The 20,026-nt window shown below is 36.4% G+C and overlaps 2 protein-coding genes across 2 annotated transcripts in view; one reads left to right on the plus strand and one right to left on the minus strand.

The window, feature by feature from the left end:
- Positions 1-4,550, plus strand: part of LOC106177541 (uncharacterized) — a 29,180-nt gene extending 24,630 nt beyond the window's left edge. The window contains exons 32-40 of the mRNA XM_087009036.1: positions 70-219; positions 594-764; positions 1,053-1,317; positions 1,631-1,776; positions 2,053-2,184; positions 2,569-2,888; positions 3,173-3,429; positions 3,628-3,898; positions 4,248-4,550. Coding sequence (XP_086865162.1) covers positions 70-219; positions 594-764; positions 1,053-1,317; positions 1,631-1,776; positions 2,053-2,184; positions 2,569-2,888; positions 3,173-3,429; positions 3,628-3,898; positions 4,248-4,517 — 1,982 coding nt within the window. The 3' untranslated portion in view covers positions 4,518-4,550. The remainder of the gene's footprint in view (positions 1-69; positions 220-593; positions 765-1,052; positions 1,318-1,630; positions 1,777-2,052; positions 2,185-2,568; positions 2,889-3,172; positions 3,430-3,627; positions 3,899-4,247) is intronic.
- A 1,512-nt stretch (positions 4,551-6,062) lies between these two features.
- LOC106177544 (ATP-dependent RNA helicase DHX58) lies at positions 6,063-18,428 on the minus strand. The gene is made up of 16 exons (XM_013560358.2): positions 18,192-18,428; positions 16,404-16,474; positions 15,495-15,794; positions 15,195-15,260; positions 14,934-15,013; positions 14,520-14,687; positions 13,849-14,068; positions 13,655-13,726; positions 13,009-13,104; positions 12,659-12,768; positions 11,232-11,328; positions 10,880-10,982; positions 9,359-10,500; positions 8,709-8,843; positions 8,210-8,332; positions 6,063-8,006 (listed from the first exon to the last, which is right to left on the minus strand). Exons 2-16 carry the CDS (start codon positions 16,450-16,452, stop codon positions 7,150-7,152), a joined length of 3,618 nt encoding a protein of 1,205 aa, XP_013415812.2. The 5' UTR covers positions 16,453-16,474; positions 18,192-18,428; the 3' UTR covers positions 6,063-7,149.
- Between the last annotated feature and the right edge of the window lie 1,598 nt (positions 18,429-20,026).

Consider the following 20,026-nt stretch of genomic DNA (forward strand, 5'->3'; position numbering starts at 1 on the left):
AACACATTTGAGAGAACCGGTGTCTTCAGCAGTGTTCTGTGCACTATTTGCTTTCACTTTCACTTTCAGCCAACATTGCAAGCTGTGCCTGCAGCAATGGATGCAATTCACTAACTTTTCAAAACCAAATTGTTGGTGACTTTGGCAATCGGTGTTATTGTCATGGTAACCAGCGTGCTACTGCCCAGTGTTGTAAGGCACGACACAGGCGCCGGCCACGTAAGTAAAGTTTTGAAAGAAATTAATTTTGATTATTGAGAGAAATTTGTTTTTACTATTTATTTCAACCTTATAGTATCTGGATAAAAAATATGCTCATCATTTGAACTAACTGCATAAGATACACCCTTTAGATGATTTTTATGAACCATTATCTTTACAAATGATAAACATTTGGACTGTTTCAAGTCAGGTAATATTTCTGGAAATTTTTCTTTAGTTTGCCCAAATTGGAGACATTCATCAAAAAAACTCCTACCCCTAAATTGGATGAACCAGAGTGCATTTGTTTAAGAGTAGTTCTTTCTATATTTTACATTTAGGGGGATTGAAAAATTGATACAAATTGCAGTTGTTTCTAACATTCTCTTCAGCCTGCCCTCCTGGAACGTATTCTCCAACAGGTTACCATGGCAATGTCCGATGTACCCAGTGTGCTGCGGGGACATACTCTAGTGATACAGGGAGTACCCAGTGTAAAAAATGTCCACCTGGATATATATCATCAGACATAGGACAGACATCATGCACTAAGTGTCCTCATGGTTAGAAAATGCCATTCTCCTTTGTACCTTTTCCACAAAAAGAAAATTACTGCATCTGTCTCTAAACTGGAGACTCATTTAAAGCTGAAGGGAAATAACTGAGTACATGAAAATGAAATTCAATTATTCTTCTACATAATATGTATATAAATGTGAGTAATTATAATTATTATTATTATTGGTCAATACTGATATAAAGCAGCACTGAATTTTTGTTACAAAAAAAGTTATATATATATATATATATATATATATATATATATACTAAAAAAAAATGAATGATTTTAGGTGGAGTAACAAATGACCTGGGCGACAAATGCCTGCCTTGTAAAACGGGTTACATGAACAACGTGCTGACACAGAAGTACTGCATGCGCCAGGACTGCACGACAGATCCCGTTACAGAGTGCAAGGGTTCCGCATGCAAAGAGGGACGTTCTTCCATGGGGTTAGAATTCAGGATGCCATTTCCTGAAGGGTCTGGGAATGATATGATACTGAAGCTTGTGTTTAGTGCCGTGGCATTGACGAATGTGACTGTCACAGCTCCAGGGTAGGTAATCATCAGTTTATTTGTGAAAAAAAATTTAAATGACATATAAAATGACATTATTTTTCAAAGTTTCCCCATTTCCCCTGGTTTCAAATTTGGATGTATTTGGAAAAGAAAAATGATACTTTGTAATTTTCATGGCCAGTGTTTACTTGTTCTTTTGTGGCACTGTCAGGTTGTATTTGATGATGCAAGTATTTTACTTGAAATATTTGTAGAAGTAAACATTTACATTAATATAGTGATATACATCTTTTTGTAAACAATTGTAATACCTTCATCTTGAGCCAATGTCAAATTGTTATAATTATAGTTGCTGTGATATGTCAATGACAGTACAGGCATCATCAAGTGCCATGGCCAATGTAATGCTGGCATCACTTGGCTTACAGGTGATTGGAAGCAACAAGGCCAACAATGCCATCTCCATTGTTGCTACTGAGAAAATATCTGTGCATGGTGAGAATTATATAATTATCATAATATACTGTTTCTAAATTAACCTTGAGGTGCATTGACACATTCATTTTTCAACTCTTCTGTAAAATAGTTAAGACAGAGCCAGAGGGATAGATTAATTAATATTGCTATTAATTAAAATTTTTGATAGATATTGTGTACCATGTGACCCTTCATTACCCAATAAGATTCAGTGTACATTATGAAGTATATAATAAGTATTAGAAAAAGAAAGAGTGGAAGAAAGAAGGTGGTAACAACTTGTATGTATTCCAGCACAACTCTCAGACAATAATAACAGCACTGGAGAGGATTGGTTTCAAGTGATGCCCATTTCTTCACTTGGGTATGAATATTTCGCCGTCTGCTGGACTCCTGAAAGTAGTTCTGGAGACTTGACTCAACTAGGTGATTATGGACAAAGTTGATTGACATGTTGATTGATTGATTGATAGGTGGATGGATTGATTGACATTTGTTGTATATTTTAACGTCAGCTAGTGAATTACAATAGATTAAAAATAATAAGACTCTTTATTAAGTTTTTATTGTTTTTAAATGGATTTAAATTCGGTTTTAGTGATTAAAAAAAATCTATATAATATGAAATCATACCATAAATGAGCTACAAAGTTTTTTTCTTACTTGATGTGTGTGTATCTTTAGGGCCTAAAAGTTTTGATTTTTTAGATGTAGCATCTGCAGTTGGTGAATACTGCACCAGCACAGACAGATACCTAATCTTTCTCACCAGAATCATTTTAAAGAATATTTTCGATTTCTATCCTACAGATGTGGTTGCGACTAGAAATGGAACATATGTTGTCGTCACCCTTGGTGCCGGAGTCACTTATGACGGACAAGAATATGCCAAGGGACAACAAATCCATCTGACCATGGCTGACAATGAGGTTCTACAACTACAGAGTGAGGGTGATTTGACAGGGACACGAGTCGTTGCAGACAAACCCATAGCTGTATACAGTGGTAACATTCATTTGACAAGTATTGGATCTAGTAACTTTGAAAATATTACAGCAGAAAATAAGACAGCATGGACTTTGGTGGAACAGATGATACCAGTGGAAGCTTGGGGGACAGTTTTTGCTATGGTAAGATTTTTCACTCAGGTTTTTTTTCTTTTTTGTATTTAATACCTTTGTTATTATATATGGGTGGATTTTTTATAACATTTATGCAGGCACCTTTGTACCAAACTACTAACTACTAAACATGTAACAGGTAGCAAGACGGATCTATTTTAAAGAACTTTAACAAACTCCGAAAGAAAATATTCATTTGAACAGTGTACTTTTAGAACTATGCTCTTTGTTAAAGATAAATGGGTGCCTCATATTCATCAATGTTATTATACTGCAGTTCTTTTATCTTATAGCCTAAGATGAACAATGTCCAGGTTAAGGTCCTTGCAAGTCTTGACCACACAGAGTTAACCTTTGCCAATGGAACAATGACCAAAATTAAGAAACGTGGTCAGTCAGTGGTCATTCCTGCCTCAGTGGACAACAGTGGCTTTTACATCACAGCAAGCAAACCTGTCCTTGTAGTTGCCTATGTGGAAGCTGAGAATGTGTCTTCTCTTGGAATGATTGTTCTGCCACCTGTACAGCAGGGAGGAAGCAATTTCTTTTTGTAAGTTTTGCTTTTACTTATTTGTTATTTTTATTGCATTTATTTTTAGGATTGATTCTGAATTTTTTTGTGTATAATTCATAAGTCTGTTATTATCTTAGCTAAAAAAAATAAAACATTTATGTAAATCTTGAAAGTTTATATTTCCGCTATTGCGTGAACTTAGTAATAATTTCCTTATTTGGTTTCTATTCTCAGCACAAGCGAATCACCAACCATGATAACCGTAGCAGTTGATGCCTGCCACTTGGACAATGTTCTTGTGAACAACTTTCCCCCAGTAGGTGGTGCTGTAGTACAGCCATACCCATCAGTCCAAATGACAGACATAACTACCCTCAGTTTTAAATTGCCTGCAGGAGTCCATTCTTTGTCACTTTCAAATGGTAAAGCCTTTGTGGTCATTGGCCAGTCTCTTGATAGTGCTGCCATCTTCAGTCTGGGAGCTTACTCAAATTTTATTAATAAGGTAATTATTGGTAGGATTGGTCATGTGTTAAATTAAGGAAAACATATTGTTATAATACATTTTTGTTTCTATATAAATAAGGCTTTTAATTTATTTGTAAATATTTGTATTAATATTTTGATTAACTGTTGATGTGTAAAACCTCATGCAGTACAGTCTGTACATTTTTAACTAAACCTTCCCATTTGGATGATGTTTTAATGTACAGTTTATCCTGCATCCACGTTTTGTCATTGATCTTTTCCATTCACTGATTCTTCCATTTATTCATTTACTACAGTACATGTATTTCTTGATTCTTTTATTCATACATTTGCTTGTACATTTGTATTCTTTTATAATCACCAAGGTGTCAAGAAGGCGATTCTACCAGCCAAAGGCAATTGGAAAAGGTTTTGCACTGAGTGACCCAAGCAAAGTTCATAAATCGTTGACAGTGAGGCACATGTTGGCCTGCTTAGACAGCTGTATGCAGGACGCCATATGTCATAGTGTGGTGTTTGCAGTGACTGGGACACAGAGTGGCACTTGTGAACTAACAGCATATCACACAGCTGACCTCCTGGTGGACGACTACATCAGCACAGGAGAACATGAAATATACTCTATTAAACTGTAGAGACACTGTCGGATCTAATATAAGGGATCAAAGGGAGGGAGGGAGGGGATGCTTTTTGTTTTTGGATGGGAGGGGGGTGGGGTGGCGGGGACTTGGGAGCATACAAATTTTTTTCCGAGTGAAGCAAAAATCAGCTATGGAAATTGGAAAAGTGGTCACAGCTTTTTATATATTAATAATTTATAACAGTTAATACGATGATTCGATGGTGATGAAAATTGCTTTGATGCAGGATTGTATTATGTGACATTTTTTGAAAAGCTATATATGAATGCAGATGCATTGTTTTTTAATGACAATTCACTGAGCAGCGATGATTAATATGTGCAAGCAAATATATTATATACTAATACATAAGATGTTTTCTATCTAGATTATTTCAAAAGACAATCTATATATTTTGATGTAAATTTTGCATTAAATAATTGGTGAATAATACTCAAGTCTTTAAGTCTATTTTTAAGAAACTTGAAACTGAATCCTACATTGTCAAGATTTATATCAGACGCAAAATTCCAGGATTCCTCACGATTTCTAAAATAATCAATTTTTGGCGGTTCGTGGGATTCGTATTCGGTGTGGAATAGGGGCAGTAGAACAAAATTTACGGAAAACGCCAAATGGATTTTTTCCATCGAAATCCTCTCACCAGTAGTAGGAAAAATAACTCCCCGAAACGTAGACGCAAGAAGACTTATTGAGAACCAACAAATTACACCACTTAAGACAAAGGAACATTTATTTGATCATTGTTATTAACTTTTTCCATCAACGTGTTGGCTTTTCTCGTGACCCGTTATTTTTTAGGTTTGTTAAAAGGTGATAAGTATACAACTCTAACAGAAAGATCTACATCGGAAAACCCAAAACTCACCCTGAGCTTCAGAGCTAACTTGACACTAACCTCTTCACTGTAGCCTATCTTCATCGTGTCAAGTAACCTCTGACCAGATTCGATTGCCTCCGCCGCCCGCCAATCAAATTTAAAAGCCTGCACTCAATGACTCATTAAACGATCTAGCCAATGAACGCGAACGAGTCAAAGCGCGCTTTGTTCAAATCCGGACCAATCAAAGATAAGGCTGAATATCAGGGACTTGCCGTAACCTGTGGGCAGCACGCAAATAACATCGTCTCTCAGTAGATATGATGCAGGGCCTCAAACTGCTTAGACCCTATGGTTTCAATTCCGATTTACTCATATTTTGCAAAGAATCAAGAGATAACTTAACACATTCTTTTTCGTAGTCACTCGCCTTGCTTTCTTTGTGTACGGTAATACACTCGGAACTACTCGGATGTCTCCGCACTCGACAATAACTATGTTGTTAGTATGGAGCTTGCGGAATCAGCCGAGGATTGCCGATTGACGGTCAACCAATCAGCGTTTTCACCAAACTTTGGTGAAAAATTTTGAAACATGGATTTGATTGGCTTATATAAACTAGGTCAAACTATTTTCGTCAGAGGTTACTTGACACGATGGAGATAGGCTACAGTGAAAAGGTTAGTGTCAAGTTAGCTCTGAAGCTCAGGGTGCCAAAACTCGGCTTTTGTTTACAACTGTAAGGTTTTTATACAAAAACATCAAACTACGTAGTAAGAAAACTGGAGGAACTCCTATACTATACTTATATTGCTAGATCCAATAATTTGTAGATCGAGAAGAAGCGATCACCTTTATTCCCACGGCCTTTATCTTAACTTTTTAGTCTACCTACCACCAGTCCTTTTTATATCCAAATCTCGTCGTTATTTATAACACCAAAATATCACATATCTACGTTCATCATATCATTTGAATAATATTTAGCCTAACGAGATACTAAAAGAGGCGTCTTATGGGGCGTACAATATCCGAAGGGGGGTACCGCGTCCTTATACAATATAAAGATTAATAAAAAATCCACCTAAAGCATTTCTCTTGCTTAATTTGCTCTAACAAGCATTTTAGATAATACAAATTGCTTCCAAAGAAAAGCCCATTCAACCTGAATGGAGTGAATGTATCATGAATCTCTTATTTGAAAATGGATTTGGAGATATATATAACTGACATTGTGCACTTGGGAACACATTTAAGCTAAGGACCTCTTATCAATTCAAAAATTTATATGAAAAAGAGAAAAATCTGGATATTGTAATCGATGTTGAGAAAAAAACTCAAGTCGTTTTCGTATTAGCGTGCATTAACTCCACGTTGAAACGGGTAGATACCGGTACATAAATACCCCGGTATACCCCCAAACCAAAAAGTGTTTATTCAACGTGTTCCAAACGTGTGAACCAAACTACCAAGGATTGTAATGTAGAACGTTTATAAAATTTTAATGTAAGTAATCGTATTGAAATTGTGACTTGTCATTTTTACACCCCCTACCTCTAAAAATCATCACATTACCAAATGCCATATTGTATCAAATGTAATTGTTGAATTATTATGTCCACCATTGAGAAACGTGCATTTTAAGACAGATGTTAGAAAGAACTTGCCATTGTTACAGGTAGCAGTAATTTCCAGAGTACGGTATTTTGTGGACTATTTTTTATCACGTATGTGAACGTCTGGCACATAATTCACACTTCCCACCGCTGAGTGGGAAACCCCCATTACTGTGGAGATAGTAGACTTCTACGCATCGGCATATAATTTCTTGACGGAATAAGGAACTTTGGACCACTTTTTCCTTGATTGCTTCACCCCGCGTTCCTCAGTGTAAAATGCGCTAATCTTTAAACAAGGGTAGCCCTTCAATGTGTTTCCCCAGTCTTGTTCGCACACTTTGCAGTAAATCTTCTTAATACCGAGTGCTCTCTGTTGACTGTTATGATGATCTCGGAAAAGGACGAAATTAGAAGCGAAGTCGGGATCTGGATTGACGTAGGATGATCCAATTGTACAAATATCAGAGAGGTTGCATACGCGCCTTCCGCACAGCCCTTTGCAGATGAGTGTTACGTCGTCGGTGCGGTTTGTCTTTTTTTGTTCTTCCATCATCTCCCGCTTTTGTTTTCTTCTGTGGGCATCTTCACGCTGGAAGTCTTCAACAATCTGCAACATCTGTTCTGAAGGTATTTGCTGTATGCTAGAAACGGCCATTTTTGTGAGCTGTTCTAATAAAACATTCACTTCATGCTTCGCTGTTGTGTTTGCCGCACCGATAACTGCAATGGTACTTTTCGTTGTGCGTGCACGTCCACGTGATTGAATGCTGTATATGTCATCAAACATGTGATCGTAGATAACAACCATGCCGCAGTTGGACTCGTGAATTCCTTCCCCACCGACACTTGTACTAATCAATACTTTTGTTTCTCCCGATTCAAATTTCTTCAGTATTGCCGTCTGTGTCTCAGGTGACATCCCGCCCTTCTCCGATGATTTTATTCCCATAAACACATCGGCATTGAGCTGATGCAAATCTGTAGCATTGTTTATCCATCGTTTCATCGCCTCGGCTGCCTTTTTAGTCTTGACGAAAATCATTGCTGTAATTCAATTAAAAATAGTTTCACCATGTTTAATATTTGATAGAAATTAAATACTGACGGAGTAGACTCCTTTCCTGTTTCATAGAGAACTGGAAACTCGTCTGTATTTTGTACATTGGTTTCCAGAGTTTTCAATTAGTAGAACTAAGATTGCCATCTTTTTTTAAACATTTTCCAAAATGTTACACTTTGTAACTTACCTCTAAATGGAAGGAAATTTTCTTCCTGTTTCCTTTGTTTGGTCAGTACCTGTTCTTTCAGAAGCTTTAGTTTTGGGGGTGTCCTTTCATTTGACGCAAAAGAGCTTAGTTGTGGTACATTGTCTGAAAAAAAGCATGTAAGTGATTATAAATTTCGTATGGGAGAGATTTCGGTCCTTCATTTACATTTTACAAATGTTTCTAATTAAACTTTCTCTGCAAAATTAAAACTTTTAATTTTTATTTCAATGCTCGTTCCAAATCCTATATCTTTGTTGTTCATGTACACATGCACTCACAACGGCAACATTTGATACATATTTCTATTTGTCATATAAATTCTTTCAATCATAAACAAAACATGCAACCTAATATTCAGACTTAACTATTTTATGCTTTCAAGTAGTGCTTTAACTATAGCTGTTAAGGAGCATCTGTTATCTCTGTTATTGTGTTTCTGTTTAAAAATATAACTATTTGGTAAACGAGTGTCCAATACCTTTAAAAAGCTTTAGTAGTCTTCTCTCCATGGCTCCAAAACCACTTTGCCTTTTCTTGCGTTCCATTTCATTATAGAAGTCCTCCAGAGATTTAAGCCCATCTTCCATTCGCATTGAGCTGCAGAACTCCATTGCTGAAACATAAGATTTTCAGTGAAAGTGTTGACATTTAAATTTTTGTGCAAGCTACATTAAACTGTTATGACAAATGCTGCTATCGAAGTAAACACCCCATGAAAACGATAGCCACCGTTATTACGTCTAGTAAAATCTGAAACCTTTCAGGGTATTTGCCAAAATCAACGATGATTTGCACCGAGTTTTAGCCAAGCTTAAATTTGCAAAACGGCTATCTGTGCTCACCTGTCTCATTTTCAGTTTAAACATTTCATTTTGTTAAAGAAAATACATTAACTCCCATAATTGTGTCGACTCTAATTGTACTAAACGGAGTATGATCTCTTATTAAAGGCCACTTTTTCTCTTCTTTATAACCTTAATGTCTGTCAGTGTAATAGATATACCGTGCTTTGGCATTGCCAAAGAGAAAAAGTTTTTGTCCCAAGGAAACTATAGCGTAACAAAGCGTACATATTAAACTTACAAATCAAGACATCAATATGTCAAGTGTCTCACACATTATTCTTACCACTGTTATATTCTAACAAATGTTCCAAACACAAGAGGCAATCCCCGGTGTTAGGACCGTCGTCTTCAAGAAAAGCCTTTTTCTTCTCCTCTACAAATGACATGTATTCCTGTGTGCCCTTGGTACTGCCCGTAGAAACTTGTATCCTGCTTTCTATCTCACCCATCATGGACGCCAAAAGGTCATTGAATGGATTCTTTCGTTCCTCCACCTCAATGCAAACCTGGTCTATGGGCTCCAGTTTCATTTGGTTTAATTCTTCCAGGTTGTCCTTCACCGTAACAATGCGACGGGCGTCTAGATTGGCACAAAGCTTAAGAATGTGATGTGCAACACTTTCTGCGACTGGTCGTTTTCCCCCTCCAGGACTGGCGGTCAGCCCAACGATCTGTGGTAACTTTCCCTCCCCTGTTTTACCCAACTTCAACTTCTGTTCAACGTAAAATGACATGATTTGATTGTAAGGGTGGTCATTGTCTGCCTTGCAGTGATGGCACTCATCGAAGATGATTAGGGAGAAATCCATAATACTAACATCCTTCGACTCCAGTGAATTTTTCAAGATGTTGTCAACGACTATAATGATGTCTTTGCGTCGGAGAAGTACACTCAGTGGCACATTCGAGTTTGACGCACCGCTGCGTTTGCCAGTGCTCCATAGCGGCATGTATTTCTTGAAGTGTTTGAAGGTTTGTTTTAGGAGGGCAAACCGTCTGGTAACAAAGGCCACTTTTGGTAACTTTGAACTTTGTGTGTCCACGACGGCCTTCAGTTGAGTAACTTCGTCAACATTATTGCTGTCACGAACAGCAGGCGCAGTATGACAAGACGTTACGCTAGACGGGTTCACAGGTGTTTTCAATCGAGTGACGTCGTCGTCGTCGTCTAAAACTTTGGGCACAGTATTCCCCAATGAGGTCGCAGCCGTTTTCAATTCAGTTACATCATCATCTCCCCTGCCCGAAGTTGCCGCAGTCATCGTAGAAGCACATCTCTTCTCGAGGTGGTTTTTGGCAATCATTAAAGCCACGAGGGTTTTCCCGCTGTTTGGTGGAGCGTAGATAATGCAGTTCAGCCCATCCATCGCCGGCTGAGCAAGTTCCTTCTGGTACGCCCTTGGTTTCAGGACTTCTGGCTGGATGCTATATTAAAGATATTATTATATGCACGCGTATTTTATATTTTGTGATATATAAATTAAAATGAAAATAAAGACAGTGATAATTTTATGAAAAATTCCAACAATATTGAAACTTTTTATTGCTGATTATCATCTGCGAACATCTGCGGTAAATTATCGTGTGTGTGTGTGTGTGTGTGTGTGTGTGATATTTTGCCAGGTAAATTACAAGGAACTCCTTCCAAGTAATTGTGCCATCATTTTTTGTTAATTAATCTTATTGGCAGCAAACCGCACGAAATAAGTACATGCATATAGGAGCTAGAAGTATATTTCATTGTAAAAATAAAGGGAATTTCAAATACGTACAATTGTTAAAGCAAAATATGTACATGTATTACCTCAGAGTGTTTACAGAACCGAATTTGCTTTCTTTCCAACGCATGTCTTCCAGCATCGAGGACAGATCTCTAGGTGGAGCCACCAATTTGCCTTTCCCGTTACCTAATTAATAAGAATGAGTTGAATTTTTTGTGTGGATGCCCGATATCTGTCACATCTTTTTTAAAATATTAAAATATGGTGATGTCAAAATAAAATGTATTTCTAATTATCTTCATATTTAGGTAAATGTTGTGATTCAATTGCTGCTGCATTTGGCCACACATTTCACACCATTCACGAAGAAAATGAACATTTGGTTTGAACAGGACATTAAGATAAGTTATGTGTCCTTATTTAAGCATACTATACCTGGGAAGAAATACATTTTCTTGCATAATGTATGAGTGACTTCCGACATCTGCTTCTGATTTTTGGGCGTCGATAATCGGGAAACGTGACTGTTAACCTAAAGATTGTACATGAATAAGTTGAGGAGCAGAAAACACACTATAAATCAACATTTAATATAAAACATACATGTCTCCATTCAGATAATTTCTGACATTTACAAGAGTGAAAAGAGCCAAACTGGGGGACAGAAAATGTGCGTTCTGCCAAAATAAGCATGTTTCCAAGATGGGAACCTCTCATTGGTGTATTCTACTTATATCCGACAAATAAAATGGAACTTCATTCGAATTTATTTTCAAAAGGGACAACAAAATTATTATGTGAAGTACATATAAATCTGAGAGCTATGATGACCTAAAAGATGTAAGTTTGATGAGATGTTTTCCAGTATGGAACCATCCATTTGAACGTTTACATATTTGGCGAGTTTAACATCAATATCATTCTCATGCCACTCCTTCGTTTTTTATTGGTATCACAATTATGTCTTGATTCATTTATATCAATTAGATATTATTTTATGAACTTCAGTGATTCTTCGTGGAATAAGATATGAAAAAAAAGAGAAGAAAGAGGAAAGCACCGCCAAAAAATCAGTATTTAAAACTTCATTGAGTAATTGTGTTCTGATAGGTCAAGCACTGTTGAACTCGGAAAGATGTTCTCCCTCATATCTATAACAAGCATATGACGCTTAAAGGGATAATAACTCTTCATTTTGGCAAAAAAATGAATTTTCCTGGAGTAAATAACAATTTTCCCATACTTACCAATGGTTAATGAATCCATTTTTACATTCAAAGTTAGTCCCTGGTTTTTTTTCTAAAAAGTTTGGTTTTTTTGTTAAAATCTCTTAAGAGATTATAACAGAGTATAGCCATCAGTGGAGGTCACGTGATCTGAAGACAATCTCAGATATCAGAATAATAGCTATAACTGCTGTTTTTGTCGTAAAACAGAATATATTATATTTCTATGAGTTATTCACAATGTTTCTATTGTGAAATATAGATCTCATACGAAGAGTTATTGTCCCTTTAACTGACGCGATATAAGTTGGCGCCTGGTGACTAAGTTTTGGCACCTTTGCAATGTTGTTGGCATACAGAGAAGCTAAGATGAATCAGCCGAAAACTGCAGCAAATGCACACAATACTTTGAGGTCAAACAGGCTGATTACATTACTATCTTCAGGCAATATATATCGTATTTTTTTTCGTTTAGTTGGACTTAATGTCGCTAAAAAATTCTGACAAAATCATATGGACTTGCTTGGCGCCTAACCCTATACATTCACTGTATTTTTCATGGGTGCATGAGGGTGTACCACCCCCCCTCCCCCGCACTCTCCTATAAGTGACTGCATGGCTAATATTGTACATCACCTGTGTAAACATCGACACCACGTCCTCCTGACATGAAAGTTTACTGAAAACATCAACTATGGCTTGGATGAACCACGTGCCCTTCTTTGCCTCTCGATATGAAACGTATTCTGAAATAAAAAGAAATCTGAACAGGTTTTATGTTGGGATATACCAAAAACACTTTTTTGCGACTGTCACAGTTGCTACATGTACACGCATAATCCAAAACACCAAATAAAAAACGAACAACACTTACCACTTCCACATTTTTATACCTTTAACGTTTTTGCTTTGTTGGAATGATTGGATGGTAGTCTATAGCGTATTACTACAATTTAACAGCTGAAAAACAGTTTAGCTATTTTTACCTTCTGTTGTTGCCTTTGCAACTAGTCGGTCGCTGTTGGTCGGACGGATGTCGTTTCCATATGCTTCTGCGTCCACGCACACCGTATTTTCGGCGCCTACATTAGATTTAAATGTCAACAAATTCGTCATACTTTATGGTTTCCTAAATACATGTACGATATAGGACAAATTAATTTATTAAAATACATTTTAACACATTTGTTGAAACATACGGTTTTAACAGGTAAAGCAGCCTGAGTTTAAGGTCAATCAGGGTGTTCTTAAAGTGGGGGTGGGTGGGGGGTGGGGGGTAAATCCAAAGTGCGGGCAATTCTTGAGCATAAAAACAATAAGTTTTTTCCTGGGGTCAACTTTCAAAATTTGACAATTACTAATAATACCCAATCCCTGTTGCATTTGATGAAAAGGGTGCGAAATAATTTCTAAGTTCCTGACAAACTCATCGATTTTGCCTGACCTTATTAGGTTTATTTTCAACCACGAAATGAAACATGCCGTGCTCTCTATATGAAGAGCAGTATCGCTTGTCTGTGGCGCACAATGCGCGGTTGCGTTTCATATAACAAAAAGAAAATAATTATAATAAATTTGAACAATTTTACTCTCTACAATCCCTTTTTCGATTAAAAATAAGAATGACAATACCAGGCGAATCTGTTTCCTCTTCCTCCTCACTTTCCCCTTCATCAGTGCAGATAGCACCTTCGTCCCTCTTCTCTGGAAACATGAAAACCCCATCTTTACTCAGTAATTTATAACAGAATGTTTTGAAAGGCAAAAATTAAATTGATGACAGAAAGACAAATGAAAAAAAACTGATATAAAAGGGAGGGACTTACTTCCTTGGCACGCCTGGATAAAGAACAACTTTGGCTTTCCTCTTAATCCGGGGCACGATTTGTTATTAAAGAAGCTGAAAATCTCCTGGTAATTCACAAATTTTAAATCCGTTCCGTATACAATCCCTTTATCTCCGTGACTGAGAATTACAAACACGAAGGAGTCAAGGGATTCGTGCACAGGATTTTGACTTTCTTCTCGTAAAGCATCTTTGATCTCCTGTAAGAAAATAATATAAATAATATAAAAACATTAAAAAACAATATAAGTTAGAAATGTGATTAACAATTTTCTCACGTAAATTATCTGTGTTCATAATTGACAATATTTAATATAATCAAACATAGTTTAGAAGGTTCAGCAGTTCAGTTATTGCAAGAAGACGCTTAATCCAATCATTATAAACAGATTTGCAAGACGTCACTTAACCGAATCAATATAAAATGATAACTAGAAGAAAAAGATTTCTTTCACGTATCAAATCAAAGAAATAAAAAATCAATTGATATTGAATATCAAGTGATAAATCATTTGAAATAGCATATGGTTCAATGTCACTGAATTATCATAGATAACAGCGATTCTTAAGTTCATGAAGTTTTTCATCCACTCGATACATTAACTTGGGATATTTTTTATCCACCCGACACATCATCCTGACTATGCTTACCTGTGCTTTTAAATCGTGTTTGACTACGACCTGATAGTGAAGTCCCGTAAATAATTTCTCCAACATGGCGACGTCGTGCTCTGTTCCACGTCGATCTCTTTTCCCGTCAAACTTTTTGTTGTTTATGACTAATACTCTGCCCCTTGGTGACGATATGTTCTTGTAATTCTGCAAAGACAATAGGGTTGGGATATATAACATTGCAGCCCACATAATACCCGTAACGCATTCAGAGAGAGAGAGAGAGAGAGAGAGAGAGGGAGGGGGAGAGAGAGAGGGGGGGAGAGAGAGAGAGGGGGGAGAGAGGGAGGGAGGGAGGTCTTCTCAGCATCTACTGTGACTTTTACTTTCATTTGTAACACAGATCATTAAAATAGAGAAAGTTAAAATAACCTTCAATTTTATAGATTTTACCTTCTCAAAATCCGTACTGTGTTCTCTGTAAAACGATTCTGAGCAAGGGGGGATTTTCAACCCAATGTTTTCGTCTCCATCTGAATAACATACAATTCTTTCAGTGCCATGTTAAACATAAGTCACTTGTGAATAAGCCACGTTGGAAGTCAATTATTAGTTTTTTTTTCAGCAAGTTTCATTTGTGCAAAATCACGGATCCAATATGTGAACTGATGAGATAATAGCATTCAACCTTACTGAAATAAAACAAGAACGTACCAATATCCTCGCTCCCAGAGCTCTCCCATTCCCCCTCGTCCATATCTCGCCGACTTTCCTGAAACTCTTCAAAAAATATCAAAAGCTGTACAATTTCCATATATAGAGGCATTCATATGCATATCGCACCATGGAACAGACGATAATTGCAGAAATTTAAACATCACAACTCAATTACTTATTTTGTCCTTTCGTGCTCAACAAGAATGTGATTTTAAAACATGGATTTTCAAGGCAGTAGGAACAGTAATCGGCAATAATTAACCTCGAGGATTGTGTATGAAGTTTATCTTAACTTACCATTTTCCAAATCCACAGCCAATTGCTTAAAAAATGTGTCACCCGCCTGTCGTAAAGCACGAACGAGATCTCGAAACCAGGACTTGCGTGACGGCAGGTTGTTCAGAATATCCAGTATCCGTCCAAGCGTTTCCTGCTGCGTTGAAGGACTTTCAGTACTATTGCCAACAAGGTTCGCTAGCACCGTGAACAAGCGTTCTCTTTGGACACCATTAAGTTTAGGGATTTTGTATTTGCGTATTTCTCTTAGTACGCGGTCCTCTGGTTCCTCTTTCACGATGATATCCGCTCTAGAATTATCTTTGAAATACAAAATACATCACAGGTGTAAATTAAAAAGCAACCATCAACCAAAGATAACTGATATATGTTGCTAAAAACAATTATAGAATAGCTTCCTTATAATAATAATAATAATTTATTCAGTTGATACATATAACATATACGGCAAAGATTGGTTTCTGTCGGAGCTCTCAAAAGTGAAATATGAAACCATTTGAGTGAAAGATGTAAAAATAAAATGATTAATAAGGAATATCTTTAAAAAGACTTTCCGAAGAGCTGCTTAGTATATCTTGTACGCCATCAGTTAATTCTTTGTAAAGTTCACTATTTGCTATTTTAGAATAATTCCTTGGAGCATATGAAAAGGTAACGGTCTATAAAAAAATGTCCGTGATGTTGTCTTAGCTTTTAAATTTTAGGCCATTCTTTTGTCACCTGCTGTATATAACAAGAAATACATAGATTACATTACGTATACTATTACTCTATTTAGGTGAACTACATGTAGGCCTTCTGCATTTGTCTTGAACTAAAGTAGATCGAGTTTTTGGTCCAAAGATTTAAACCAATCTTCCGGTTAAAGTTTCTTTTGGTGATAAGAAGAGCTTTCAATAATGTTCTTACCTTCAGGGGAAAACGTTTGTGGCTCTTCCATTGCTTCCACTGAAGCCATGACTTTGTGTAACAGATATCGACTGAAAACAAATAAACTGGATGAAATACAGGAAGCAGTTTATTTTCATCAGCATACTGGTATCACATACAGGAGTATCAGGAGTATAGCAGTTATCATTTTTTCCACTCCTATCTCGGTCTTTCTACTATTTTTGTTTAATCTTGTATTTGGTTTATGTTATCCATCTAATATCATTATGTTAACATTTCCTTTTGAATTGCGCAAGAGGACGTGGTTGTCGAAAGGGAAACATTTAAAACCAAATCAATTAATCAAAATAGTGTAAAACATCGAAAGCAAGTGCGGGGACGGGTCGTGCAATGATTCCTGTGTAGGAAAAAAATCGACTTGGTAGGAAGATCTAGAATAAGACACATAGCTTCAAGGTTTAGGATACGGTTAACCCCCTGTCAATAGAAGGCCTCAATCAATAGGAGAGCAGCCTATTTTAGGACTACGAAAACTCCCGTTATCTTCTGATAATCAATTTAAGGATATTGTAACCCTTTATTATCATCCAGATACCGAAAATGAGGTTTTTTACCTGCACAGGGGCGGATCCAGGAGTATTTGAAAGTGGGGTCCGCGGATGCGAAGCCGACCCTCCCCCCCCGGCTCGGAAATTTTAGAGGGCGAACGGAGCCATTTGGTACGGTTTAAAACTATGATTCCCCTAGTCAAAATTCTAATTTCAAAAGGGGACCAGAAAACGAAGGGGGGATCAGCACCCCCCTGATCCCCCTCTAAATACGCCAGTGCCTGCATCTTATTATTTAAGTATGCACCTGTCTTTGTGCTGATTTAAAGCAAAGAAAAAAAAACTATATATAAAATATCGGCGTTTATATTTCTTGTTGCAATGTATAAGCATAGGCAACTCCATGCTTTAATCGTCAATTTAACACCTTTCTATTTTGAGGTGAGGTTGCAAGTCGACCAGTTGAGTACGGGCTACAATACCGTGCCGTCATTTTGCTTAAATGTTTTGTTATGAGCCCCTAATTACAGATTTTCATTAAACAAAGGCATTATTTTGCTTTATCAACCATAAAATCTGAAGTAAAACTTTTAAGAAAAATCGCTGGCACGATTTTGGAGAACCAAATCGTGTCATTAAATCGGCGTTGAAACTGTGATCGTGAGTGCTCAGGCAAAAGAGATATTTGAAAAACAGATTTTCAATTTTTACCCAAAAATCGCAATTATTACGTCACCCGTAAGGTCGACATGTGTAAATATTTATAAAGTCAGTCACTGAACACTCACGATTTATCTATTACTCAAAAGAATGTATGTAAGACAGTAAATAAGGAGTTTTAGGCGAACCGTGACAGTATCCTTAACCAGTATAGGCGTAATTAATAGGCCTAACATTCAAATTTAAAGAAGGATCAAATAAATAAATAAAAAAAAAACTAATAAATAATATTTAAATGACTACTTGGCTAAGTGATTTTTTAACATTTTCTGACGGTGTTAATCCGTTATTGCATTCAGAGAGAGTCCTGTGGAGTTGGGTCGATCTACGTAGGCCGATATTTTTATTGGGAATGAGCCCTCACCTTAATACATAGGCCTACATGTAGTCCTATATGCATTGTACATTGTACTTGAAGCTAACTGTCAGGGGCCAGAAACATACATTTTTTTTTTAAATATTTTCTTGGAGCACTAAAGGTTTTAAGAGAGTCCCTGTGATGTAATAAATTTTATAATTAACACGTCACAAAACCTACCTGTTTTAATCAGCTATAATCAGCGTCAAAATAGACTTCCGTTACTATATTGGGTGGTTGTACAATTAGCTATAGTATTGCGTCTTGATCAGTCAGCGCTCAGTCGTCTCAAATGGGTCAGTGCTTTGCTACGAAACCCAATGATCACCCTTTATACCAGCAAATTTTGTTGGATTTTCCGTCTTGTCTGGTTTCGCTTTGATTAACACGTAGGATGGGTTTCTGGTTAAAAATAATCAATGGATGCTATTTTTAAAACATGGAACTTTCCGTACGTCCCACAAGGCGTTTAAAATTTCAAATTTAATCAATTTATATTACACCCACCCTGAAGTGATATTCATTTTCTTGTGTTATAGTTCATTGAGTATGGTCTTTAATTTCAGATAGTGAATGCTATCGTAACGCAATACATGAAATACGCTTGACTATGGGATTTGGGATATCTTGGAAAAAAGTGGCCTTGAAATGGAACAAACAATACGTCGATACTGACAGTCGTGATTTCTGATTTATGGTTATCAAAGTGGGGGCGTCTCGATAGACCGAAGGTTCATTGGTCCGAAGGTTCATTGGTCCGAAAAGTGGTAACATTTTCATCGATTTTTTAATCACGGGTTCATTGGTCCGAAGGTTCTATAGTGAACATTCGGACCAATGAACCTTCGGACTCTCATCAAGGGAAAGCTGTTGGTAAAAATAGGCAAATTAATGTAATATTGCTGACGTGGATAAAAGATAAGCAGTTTGCAGATATGTGACCTAAGTACTCCCATGATAATTGACCTAATTTGACACAAGATGTTTTGATGATTAATATATTGCAAAAGTTACAGTTATTACAGGCCTACCCCCGACAACTGAAGAGCTAATGTTTTTGTCACCGTTGATGCGTTTGTTTGTCTGTATACAGCATTACGCAAAAAGTCATGGGCGGATTTTGATATTTTCAGGAAAGGTCTCAAATTAAATGGCCCAAGCCAAGGAAGATACAATGTATAATTAGATTTTGGTGGTGATACATTAATTAATTAAATAATTAATTTAATTAATTATGTACAGATTTTGATGACATTTTAGTAAAGGTCACAAGTGGACCAAGGAAGTAGCCTAGTGATTAGACTTTGGTGATGATGCCGTAGTTAATTAATTATTTATTAAATTTCAGCATAGGTTATTGAAATTTTCATTATATAGTTCAGAAGTGGAAAAAAAGGAAATTAATAGATTTTGGTGATGATACGTTAATTATATTTTTATTTTATTTTCTGGAGAGGTCACAAATGAACCAGAGAAGAAATGCATTAATTAATTAATTATTAAAATAATTAATTCAATTTTCAGGATAGGTTACAAATGTGCCAAGGAAGAAATTATTATATTTTGGTGATGATCAATTAAATAATGTTTTATTTAAGTAATGATTAATAATTAGTTTGTTTATTATTTGCCTTTGTGGAGGTTGCACTGAGTGCTTTATAGTTTAATGTATTTTAAGATGAGATGTAACTGCCAGATATGTTGAAATGCCACTTCGTGCCATCCATAAATCTAACTGCAATATTTCATTAAGAGATGTTGATAAACATTTTCTGAATTTTTGAGGAAAATATTAATACATACTGTATAAGCTGTAGATGTCGGTGGTGTGCACTTTCAGAGATGACACAGAAAAGAGGAAAACTGTTTAACTCTTTGTCTTCAAATTTACAGAACTAATGAATATTCATAAAATACAGGTCAAGTTTGAAAATCAGCTTGAATGGACAACTTTTTCAAAAGTTCAGCTGTTTTTTTTTTTTTTTTTTTTTTTGTCAGCATACATGCAATACAGG

This window comes from Lingula anatina, chromosome 3 (assembly GCF_051362555.1).
Source record: "Lingula anatina isolate TDL-2025a chromosome 3, LinAna3.0, whole genome shotgun sequence".
In the NCBI taxonomy this organism is placed as follows: domain Eukaryota; kingdom Metazoa; phylum Brachiopoda; class Lingulata; order Lingulida; family Lingulidae; genus Lingula; species Lingula anatina.